Source organism: Trematomus bernacchii, unplaced genomic scaffold (assembly GCF_902827165.1).
Source record: "Trematomus bernacchii unplaced genomic scaffold, fTreBer1.1, whole genome shotgun sequence".
Taxonomy (NCBI): Eukaryota; Metazoa; Chordata; class Actinopteri; order Perciformes; family Nototheniidae; genus Trematomus; species Trematomus bernacchii.
Window position 1 is genome coordinate 2034567 of NW_022988050.1, and position 11643 is coordinate 2046209.

The window sequence follows — 11643 nt, forward strand, 5'->3', positions numbered from 1 at the left end:
ATTTCCTTCTGTCTTGTGACCCTGTCCGCAGTATGTGGAGACCATCTCGTCGCGCCAGATGGACATGCAGAAGTTCATGGCTGACGGTTGCAGAGAGGCCTTACTGGAAGAAATGAGACGCTTCTGTTTCCTGGCGGACAAACACTGCATGTTCTCTTATCAAATCAGCAACTTCCACCAGAAAGTAAGCGTGGACACGGAGCTAATCTCTCAGAGCCCCTCCGTTTATGGTCTGCTTAACCATTTTAATTATTTCTCTGGTGTTTCCAGGCCAAAGACACGCTGTCTATGAAGCTTCCCAGCTGGCAGGAAAAGTGCAGCGACATCACCAAGGTGCCGGACACGGTGACGAACATGATAGATGAGCTGTCCAGCACTCCAGAACAATCGCCGCACAATGAACGCAACAACAGGGTAAGAATTAGCTGTTAATGGCATCAATGACACACTTATTATACTACGTGTTGCTTTTCATCCCTTACTTCGATACTGATCGAGGATTTATATGAGCTGTGGATTAAAGCATTCCAAACAGTAAATAACATGGATCAAATGGTGCAGAAAAGAGTGGCCGTGAGGTGCTTTATCTCGTCTTGTTGCTTGTTTTTTATCTTGCAAAGGTGCTGATAAGTATCATACTGTATCGAGGCTGTTATAAGTGGCTGCTTATCACCTGGCTATCAGCCATGGGGAATCCTGCATGTGTTGCTCTTGTAAAGTCCACAGTTTGTTAAGCATATGAGGAGGAAAGTTTAAATTACAGTAATGACTGTTCAAATCGTCTTGATAAGGAAATGTCCCGGATCATTTAGAGGAAAAACATATAATAGTTTCCTTATTGCCCTCGCATATTTTGTCTCAGATTGCACCTGCTAATCATGTTCTTCTTTATCTCCTCAGAACAAAGTGGGTTCAGGGGTTCCTCCTCCAGCACCGCAACTGAAAGCACAGACCAGTCGCCTCGTGGACATGTTCACATCCCCTTCACTCACACAACTTTCAGACCCCACCGCAGGTATGGATGGCTTCCAGGGATTCTCATTGTCCATTAACCTGCTAATTTCTTTCTACATTCATTGATTGACCATTTGCTGTTCAAGTGTGTCCAAAGTGGTGTCTTCAAAGGTTTTGTTTCGTCAGTCCAAACCCCAAAGATATTCAGTTTTTAGTATGAAATAAAACAGAGAAGCAGGAAATCTCTGTATTTAAGAGGCTGAAAACAGCACCAGACCCTCCTGCTTTTAAGTTACAATATCGTGGATCTCTGCTGTTATTTTTGGCCATATTATATTTCCTTGGATTTGCACTTGTTTTTGAACTTTCAATGTCTGTAGCCTGTAGTCTTTTCTTGATTTCTCCCGGGAATGTCGCCACAGACACCAAGTTTGTAATTATGCAAAAGCAAGGCTGTTTATCAGAGGGCCATAAACCATATCACCAATGTGATACCCGTACAGTATATGACAATAAATAGGGACTCAACAGACACATACTTAAATGATGTCTTCCGTATTATTACTTTAAAGTAATATAGCTTTTACGTTTAACATCTCTTTTCTCCTGCAGACCAGAACAGTCTCGGAGATGTCAGTCTGTCCCGGTCCACGTCCCAGTCGTCCGGTCTCAACGTGGCCAGGAAAGCTCGAGTGAGGACCATCTTTCCCCACGCGGCGGGAAACAACGACACGCTCCTCAGCTTCGACGAGGGCGACATCATCTCCCTGCTCATCCACGAAGAGAAGGACGGCTGGCTGTACGGAGAGCTGGAGAAGACACAGCAGTACGTTTTAGTCCAGGATATACAAGTGTTTTTTAGTCTCTTTTATATTAATCTCAGCATGTGTGGTTTAAGAATACTTGCTGTGGTTATAAATACTTTTTAGTGCCAAAAAACACGATGAAAAGACCAAAACCCACTTTGAAGTAATCCTTTTCACAAGTATTGACTGATTTATTTATTTTTCTTTGCCAGAGATCACCGACATATTTCTTTATTACCATAAACACACACACACTGCAGTTTATTTTGTGTGTAGATCCCACATACCGTACACAACCCTGCAGCTGTCACTACTAATAACAACCCTTAATGCACCAAAAGTGTTATATTAGTCTGCCACTGAAAATAGTCACTAGCATTAGTTACTCACTTGTGGCTGTTTGAGCAATTATTGCCTATGTTTTAAAAAAGAATGATGGGACTTGTTTACAATAATACAAATAAATAGTTATGACAGTGTTATCCTTCTAATTTAAGAAGCTGGTTCAGTTCAAAGGGATTTTGTATTCTTACATAACTTGTTAGAACGCCAATAGGACGTTTTATTGTGAACATCCCAATCTAAATTCAACCTTTGGCACACTCAAAAGAGGAAATGCACTTTCATTCCCACAAATATGCAGCAGTGCTCACACACGCGTGTTTCACATAACTCCGGTTAGCCGTACTTGTTTCTTGCTTTGTGTGTGTTAATATCAAGCTGTGCGGATACACCATGCTTAGAAACACAGAGAATGTCAGGTATGTTCGACACGACAGTCATAAACTCACTCTTTCTCTCTCTGTTGCTCACTCTCTCTCTCTCTCTCGCCCTGCCTAACAACAACAACACACACACATGCCAAAAGGTCCAGGTGCACACATACAAACAAGAGACATCTGGTCTTTTATATTTCCTTCAACGCTGAACACTTAATGGCTAATTTTCCTTCACCCTGGCATGCGATGATGAGTGACTGAATTTAATATGTCGACTAAAAAAGCAATCGGGATGAAATCACACCTTTTGAACGGCAGCTGTGTCACCTCCAGACGACGGAGAGGGGGAAAATGTTCTCTCGACGGTTTAGCAATTTCTTCCCTGCTTCTTCTTCTCAGATACAAACACATTTTGTGTAATTTTTGCTCAAATCATCAGCTTGGAAAGTGTTTATATGCACAAGTCATGTTTCTATATGTAAATACAGCAGCACACATCCATTAAATAGCCTGTAATTGTCTGTGTAGTCATCTTTAACCTCACTATTTCAATTAGGACTCACAATTCACGACAAATTATTCCCACTTTAAAACAAATTAAACACTCCTCATCTCCCTGTTGTGTGTGTGTGTGTGTGTCGCTAAGTGGCTTTTTGAATCAAAGTGGTTTAAATGCATTCAGTGGCAGTTTGTCAGGATGAGGACATGTTTGAATAAATCACATTACATTCTGTTTCTTAGCAACAAATCCAGCGCACTGGTGTGATCAGCCCTATTTTCCTCTAGACGTGGCTTGGAGACGTGGGGTCTTAGTAGAAAATCTGTTGAATAATTTTAACCAAAAGAAAACAAATCCATTGTTCACATATTGGCAAAAATCAGTGTCAGTTTTTCCTCCCATGTTATACATATATATATATATATATATCCAGCTTGGTTTTACTGTAAGATTGTCTGAAAAGTTTGACATTTAAGAAAATAAACGTATGTGCTTTATTGCCGAGAGTCAGAGGAGACGATCGATACCTCTCCCACGTCTGAAACCTCTCCTATAAAGAGTGGGCGTTTATGTCACATGGACTCCAGGCAGATAGCAACTATCCAAATAATCAGGGAACAATAAAGTTTTTATGCTGCTCAGCTGTTTATATAAGAACAGTTTTATGAGGTGTTCTGATATCGTGGTGTGTTTGTGTTCCTTATTAGGCGTGGGTGGTTTCCCTCATCTTACTGCAGACCTTCAGTGATATCAAACAGGTGAGAAAACATCACAGCGCGCTGGGAATCAATCCTTTGTTTCATAGTGAATGTTTGAAAGCTGATTTTTGTTTATGTGATTTGCAGCAATCTGAGCACGCCGGTGCGCAGTCTGAGTGTGTCCAGTCTGCAGGAGCAGGATGAGGAGGAGCCGGTGCTGCTGCCCCCCCCCAGACTACAGCGACGACGCCCCCTACAACCCCCCCTACTCCACACCCTCCCCCAAAAGCACGGTCAGTACCAGCAGGCAGAGTGTATGGTATAGTACTTAGTAAAGGGGCCTTGTTATGCTTTTTGGAGTTGTCCCTTTCCTGTTGTGTGTTATAGGTTTGTGTGCATGTAAATGGTCTGAAATTATTGGACTCCTTTGTTTACTTTTGTAACATAGTGACTGTAGTGGCCAAAATCCTAACAGTTTGTCTTATAACTCCATATTTCAAATGTTCCTTTTCTTGGCCACATGGAGAGCTTGGGGCTGGGAAGCAGTGTCAGACTCGCAGTAAAAAAATCCATTGGACGTTTTGGTTGATTTCTCTTGAACGTTTATTTCCAGAAAACAATACCACTTTGTCACTTCAACTTCAGCAGCAGATCCTAATAATCAGTTTGACTGAGAATAAGGTTGCGGTCAATGACGGTAGGGCTGCTGCCTGCTGCTCTGCCCGTCACACACCGCACCTCCAACTTCAAGTTTTAGCCCCGCCCTCACCTGAGCAGGGCGCACCTCTCGCTGCAACATAAAAATGCGTTAATAAAAGTTCCAAATAAATCAAAACAGAATAAGCTTAAATGCGGCTCCTACAGTGACCATGTAACACACGTGCTTCTATGGGCTAGCACTCCAACACATTATATGAGTTTAAGGGGCGGGACATCTCTGAATGGTGGACCAATCACAACAGAGCCGGTCAGCTAACTAATCAGAGCAGACTGGGCTCTGGTTAGTATGAGAAAAAAAAAAGAGCTTTGTGAACATTAAAACAGGTAAACTAATTTGCTTCTTATCAAATCTACTTGCTGCATAGTCATGGCCTCCACGCCCTTAAAGATGGAACGCAGCCAGAAACACACCTCAGTGCCTCATACCAGTTCGAGGAAACACGCTATTTTAACCGAGACGACTTCTTCCCGAAAATGATATTTGAAATGCGGATGTTATGTAATCAAGTTACTGTATTTATCATTCAGGAAACATGTAAAACAGATAGGAGAGTTCTCATTTTTGTTTTTTATAAGACATACGAAAAAAGCTCCCAGCCTTGTTTTGCCAGGTTTGTTCAGAAATGGAGAGATTAGAGGAGAAACCATTTCATTTTGTGCCTCCACTGTGTCAGCTGACTGAGAATGAACTAGTGTCTCTCCAGCGGGCAGAAGACATGCCCGGGCACACTCGTTTCTCCCTCATCATCACCTTCCTCGCTGCTCTGCCTGTACTCGGCGTCCTTTGTATCTGCAGCCTCAGGGTTTCACCAGGAAATAAAACACAGTGAGGGTGTGCCGTGCCAACAGTAGGAATCATAGTGCTGATTATTTTAGAACTCAGCAAAACCTTAATGTCATTGTTAAAAAGTCATTTCCCTGCCTTTGAGGATTTTTTTTCAGAGTCAAAGGCTGATTGTGCTCTTTATGGTTGTTTTTGTGACTGTAAGGCAAAGGTGAAGGTTTTCACTATTGCTGTTTAGGGCGTTTGTTCCCTGAGTCAAGCCTCACAGGCAGCATTCAAATCCCTTCTCCTTCACCCTACAAAGGTATTGCCTCTGGTCCAATAGAAAATAAATGTTTATTTACATTTTGGCCTTTCGTTATCACTTTTACTTAAACTCACTTGAAAGAGGTCAAGGAAAGATTTGTCGGACGATTATATTAGGCTACGTTATTATGTAGATGTTATTGATGTATAAAGCTGTCAATGTTAAGGCAGCAAGGAACTAAAGGTTTCTCAAATGTGTTACTGGCTCAAAATCCACTTTTAAGTTTGTTTGCCTTGAAAATGTCGCTTATCCCGAAGTAAATATTGATTTTTCGTGCAGGTTTGAAGTGTTTTGAAAGCATTATATTTCCAAGTTAAGCTTTATTCATGATAGTATTTCTTATCTCTGAATTACATTTATGTTTGGACTTTAGATGTCCAAGTTGAAATGTTGTTATCTTATAGTTTGTTCCTAGATGAGGAATGCTGAGAAGTTGCTTCCTGAAAGGCTGAATTCAGGGAATAAAAGTCATGACTTCTGGCTGTTGTCTGATCTCTAAAGGAAGTGCAGGGAAGTGCATGTGTTCCTGCAATTAGTAAAGAATGCATTGACATATTTTGCAAGCATGATAACAGAAGTAAAATCTAAAGATTTGCGTTTATTAATTCCAATATTACTCAAATAAGTTCCCTCACTTCATCCACCCTTGTCATGCGCTGTGAAATAAGTGATAAAATAATAGTTTCAATAAAAGTTATTGTTCTAAAAGGAACCCACATCCTCAAATATAAATTATTAGGTTGACAATAGTTCCTCTGAATAGCTCGTAGCTTCTTTAAGAACTGTCTGTACTGAATTTTACGAGACAATAAGTGCTATGGAAGCATTCAGGGAACATAGCTCAGATATTTACGACCTATAAATTGATGGTCACATTGCTCTGTGGATGCAGGAAGATTATAATCGTCCTCAGGTGAGAGAAAAAGCAGTGTAGCCGTTCTAGATGATCCAGATTCCAGACTAATACGTGTATTTTAAGTATGTCAAAGCTCTACTGCACTGATTGGGAATGAGGGAGGCGGGGGGGAAAACTGTTGATGAAAAATCTTAACAAACCGGTCTGACAACACTGACTTTCTTCACAGCTGGAGGGAGGGGTGGAGGCTGCTGCGGTGGTGTGCTTTTAATGTTGTGAGTTATTTCTCTACTGGATCTTTAAGGGTGTTTTCTTCTGTGTTTTTTGACTACAGGTTTCTTTAGTCAATGGGACTGCAAACGCTCCCTTTCTAGGGTGAGTGACCTAACACAACTAACAAAAACTCACACATTTCCCCCTTCAATTACACTTTGGTTGATGATGAATTAGAAGCTACCGGCATTAATTCAGATGTTTTTATTTCTTCATTTGCAGGGGAGGGAATCCGTTTGCCACAGTGAAGCTGAGACCAACAGTCACGAATGACAGATCTGCACCACACGTCTAACACACACACAATTGAAAGAAATGATTTTCACCGCTGTCATGCCTTCAGGGGAATCGTGCAACATGGGAGCCCTGCGACACACCGAATATCACCCCAACCCGACGTCTCAGCAGCCTGCATGCTAGTCTCTCTCACCTCTATTAAAGGGATCCATTGTTTCTTGGCGTGTGTTTGACTGTGCCAGTGTGCGTTTGACATTAGCAACAACACAAACACTGCAGAATCAGGAAGTCTGCACAGTTTTGTAGTGTCGTTTTTTGAGTTAAAGTGATAATTCACCCCAAAATGAAGCCAGAGTTTCTGCAGTTAATTGCTTTTAATGCATTGGCAGTTTGTACCTGCTGTGACTTCAGCTTTGATACAGAGTAAAGACAGCAAACAGTCAATTATGAAGCTGAGATGATGAGATATAATTGCACTGGATTACATGCAATGCATCATTTCCTATGGATGCTTCATGCATAAGGGAATCTGGATCCAGCCAGGGAACAGCAGACTACAGATAAAACCCACAACACTATGTAGAGAGGTAAAAACTGAAGGATGGATGGCTATTGCAAGACTATAAAGTTGCAATAATGGCATTTAATTTAATGAAAATCCTAAGTATTTAAACTTTTAATTTAGGAAAACTAGCAACACTTTAATCTCAGACTCTTCACAAAGTACTTCAAACAACTTTTAACAGATTACAAATCGAATATTAAACAGTTTACTTTTTTAACTTTCAAATTCTTCAGAAACTTGACAGACATTTTATGCATTCATTTCAAGATACAAGATAAAACAATTCTACGGTTTTAATGTCACATGCACATAAGCTACAACGTGGAAATGGCAATGAAAATCTCATGTCCCGAGCTCAAGTAAACTGACGTTAGAATTGTAATACAAAGCTGAGATACTCTGTCTTCTGGCTAGACACCGATGGAGTTTCTACAGACATGCTAACAAGGAGATCAAAACCTGAATCTTCATTTTGGGGTGAACTGTCCCTTTAAGATGCAAACGAGATGCTCACAGTGTCAGGAGGTCTTTCCAGGCTCCTGTGCTGCAGTCAGTGCAGTGATTCAAATGAAGGGATCTGAAGGAGAGGATTAGCACCCAGGCTGCCTATACCTGACTTACCGAAATATATATATACATTGTTATTTTATGTTTTTAATATAGTTATTTTTTGTCTTTCTTATGATGGACTGTGAGAATGAAGGGAGAGTGACGTGTTGGGGAAAATTGTCATTTGAGTAAAGGCAGAACAGTATGTCGCTGTTTGTAATGAGAAGGCTATTTATATACACTAAGTTTGTATAAGATATTTAAATAAAGAAACATGTACAGAAGTCCGTTCTGTAAAGGCGCCCCTTTAATATAATTTTAGATTGAATGCTGGTATGTATTTTAAATGACCTTTTGATGCAAGGATTATTTTTTCACTCCTCATGGTTTCACTGTTGTTTAAGATTCTGTGTAAAATGCACAGTTTATACAAAATACAAAATGTACCTATGGTAGACATTTGGATTGTATGAATAAAGTGGGTCGTTAAAAAATTGTATTAACTGTTTTGTGAGGACTTTTTCTGCCATATAATATGTATAATGAGAAACTGAACAGTTCATCGATCCTCATTGACCCACTCGTGTGTGTAAGTGAACCCGTCGTAGTTATTGCCACATGCTTTCTTCAGAGAATACCTTGCCACTGTGTTGACAAATGTAGTCTTTTTTTCTCAATAAAACAGATAGAAAATTCAACTGTGACTCCTGTTATGATACGATAAAGGTTGCTTCTTCAAAAAGACACTGACATTTCAATAATTACATATATTTACTGTGTGAAATATGAAGTAGTCAAATAAAAAGCCAATTTGCCAAATACTTTAACAAACAATATAAAGAACATTGAAGAAAAATACAGGTTTATTTTAGAGCAAGGGTTTCAAACTCAAGGCCCGGGGGCCAAATCCGGCCTGTGACTTAATTTTCTGTGGCCCCACAAGAGCTTGCAAAGAATATTATATTTATTATAAGGTTACATGATGATTTACAGAAGCACGTTACCCATAAACTACATGTCCCACAATGCATCTCAAATTAGACTTTTTTTTTTCTCAGAATTTGACTTTTTTTCTTCTAAATATGCCTTTTTTCTTAGAATGTGCCCTTTTCTCAGAATTTGACTCTTTTTTTTAAATGTTACTTTTTTTTTTAAATGTCACTTCTGTTTTTTGATTTTGACTTTTTCTCCAAAATGTGGAAAATCATTTTGTGACGTGCTCACTGAAGAGACTTGCAATTATTTGCCCCAGACTTCTGCTTTCAGACGTAGTTAATTATGAAGTTATTACCCTATCCAATAATAATCCAATGCAGAGGCAATCATGTAATATAATACATTATTTTATATATATATTTATATATGTATTTTTATATAGTCTTAAAGTTACAACCGGCCCTTTGAGTGCAGCCATAATGCTGATGTGGCCCGCGATTAAATTGAGTTTGACACACCTGTTTTAGAGTGATGTTACATTACAAACAGTAAGGATCCAAAGAGAACTTGCACACTCCTAAACAAATAAGAAAAACAAGACTAACCAAAACAGAAATGCAAGTCATAGTTGGAAAGGAGTGGGTCATCAGAGTCAGAATACCTTTATTAGTCCCACAGAGGGGAAATTTGCAAGTCAGATGACTGTTTTATGTTGTTGTTGTTAGGCTGCTAAATCTGAGCTTTTCTCCACATTTCACGTTTAACAAGCTGCATCCAACAGTGCACATTCTTAACAAGAACACTTACAGAGCACTTACTGCCCTCACACTTGACACCAAAATAGATTTTTCTTTTATCCTAATTTGGACCTGAAGCACAGACCGTTTAGAGAGGAGGCTAATTGGTTTATTTTTCCATTGAGTTTAATGGATCGATCCTGTCTCATCAGCTGTTGTTCTGCAGGGAATCAACCTAATCGGCAATACTTTACTAAATACTTTGTTTACTTCAAATGTTGAATTCAGTATTCTTTAATCATAAACCTTTTGACCAGCCATTTTCCCCAGAAGATAATAACAAGGCCATTGTTATTGGTTTGACGTAAGTGTATTCGGTGTGATTTATTATTTCTCTAAAATAAGCAGCAGTACAAGAATTACCCTGCTCCTTCACTTTAAAGGGAACATCCAAAACTATCTTTTCGACCTGCTTTAGTTAACATTTGACAGCCGTAGTTTTATTATTTTTATTTTATTATAATTTAATCATAACAAATGTTTCCCCTAGATTTTTTGTTGCAAACACCTGCTAGTGTCTGATCGTGACTTTGTATGTACAATTAAAGTTACCAGATGAAAGGATTAGAGTAAAAACAAGTATAAAGTACTTTTAATTATTTAAATTATTAATACTCAAGTCAAAGTGCAGTATTTACTTGATATACACATCAGTCAATTCAGTTTATGAGGCAGCAGCGCCCCCTGCTGGACGTTGACGCCACAAACACCTGCCCAGCAAACAGCCAATCGGAATCGAGAGACAGCGACTCTTCCGGTTTCACGTAGGAGAGAAATATGATGTGAAAATCTGAAGCTACCGACAACACATTATGATAAAAACAGCTGTTTATTCATCACCACTCACCGTATGAACAGCGGGGACACTTCACCGGCTCCGTTTGACTGTTAATGAGAGGAAGCTAAGGTTGGTGTGTTTTTAACTTCTTGTTAATTTGCTATTTCTAGAATGCTAAGCCTGTAAGCCTGCACGAAAAGCGAGCTGAGTGTTGTCTTGAAAGCCTTTTTATTGTCTGAACACAGTGTTTGTTTACAGCTGAACTACGTGTAACATCTACACCTGCAGCACAGTGAGGCTCATTTGTAGCTAGTGTAGTTGACACCATGCTAATATGCAGCTGCCTTATCTTGTTATACAGTGAAACGAAAGCATTAATAAACATATTGAAGTTTATTTTACTGTAGCATCGTTATATCCTTACTTTAAATGTCTATGTATGTCATTATTATCCAAATTAGGTGGATAAACATTGGCCTTTTAGCAGCAGCATCCCTTCCACTTACGCAATGTTGTGAAATGGAGACAGCAAGATTTTTAACAACCCTTGGATTGTTTACGAAATGATCTGTCATTTCACATTAACCATGCAGGCTTTAATGTTATGTAGACATTAGCCAGGATGCAGGATTTGGGTCAGTGACATGATGGTGGGTCAGAGCTGAGTGGTGTAAACAAACAAACAAACACACACACACACACACACACACACACACACACACACACACACACACACACACACACACACACACACACACACACACACACACACACACACACACACACACACACACACACACACACACACACACACACAGTGAGCATGGATCAATGCCACCTCGACACATGACCATCATTGATGTGACAGTCTATGGACTTAAAACATGTATTATTTCCTCCTCTTTATAAGAACATTTTAAAGGATTCCTGTTCAGAATGAGCCTGACTAGGTCCATGTCAAATGTCATGTGGTTTCACTATACAGTTGTTGAGACATTTAGGGCAAATTCGATTACATCATAACACAGTAATAATTGCTTCATATTTGGACTTTTAAAGTGGAAGTCAGCTCTATTCAAAAGGAAGAAAATATCAATGTGTGATGATGTCATTGGAGTTGAGTTTAAAGGACACTTTCTTGCATACCAATCCAAGCTTTTTATCA

General features: G+C 39.5%; 2 protein-coding genes across 2 annotated transcripts in view; both read left to right on the plus strand.

The window, feature by feature from the left end:
- The window catches only part of baiap2l1a (BAR/IMD domain containing adaptor protein 2 like 1a), a 29564-nt gene extending 20899 nt beyond the window's left edge, over window positions 1-8665 (plus strand). Inside the window, 9 exon segments of the mRNA XM_034119778.1 lie at window positions 32-184; window positions 271-414; window positions 901-1015; window positions 1567-1780; window positions 3686-3736; window positions 3824-3899; window positions 3901-3969; window positions 6678-6718; window positions 6839-8665. Coding sequence (XP_033975669.1) covers window positions 32-184; window positions 271-414; window positions 901-1015; window positions 1567-1780; window positions 3686-3736; window positions 3824-3899; window positions 3901-3969; window positions 6678-6718; window positions 6839-6911 — 936 coding nt within the window. The 3' untranslated portion in view covers window positions 6912-8665.
- A 1775-nt stretch (window positions 8666-10440) lies between these two features.
- Window positions 10441-11643, plus strand: part of tecpr1a (tectonin beta-propeller repeat containing 1a) — a 20364-nt gene continuing 19161 nt past the window's right edge. The window contains exon 1 of the mRNA XM_034119486.1: window positions 10441-10607. The gene's annotated coding sequence lies outside the window, so the exon portion shown is untranslated. The remainder of the gene's footprint in view (window positions 10608-11643) is intronic.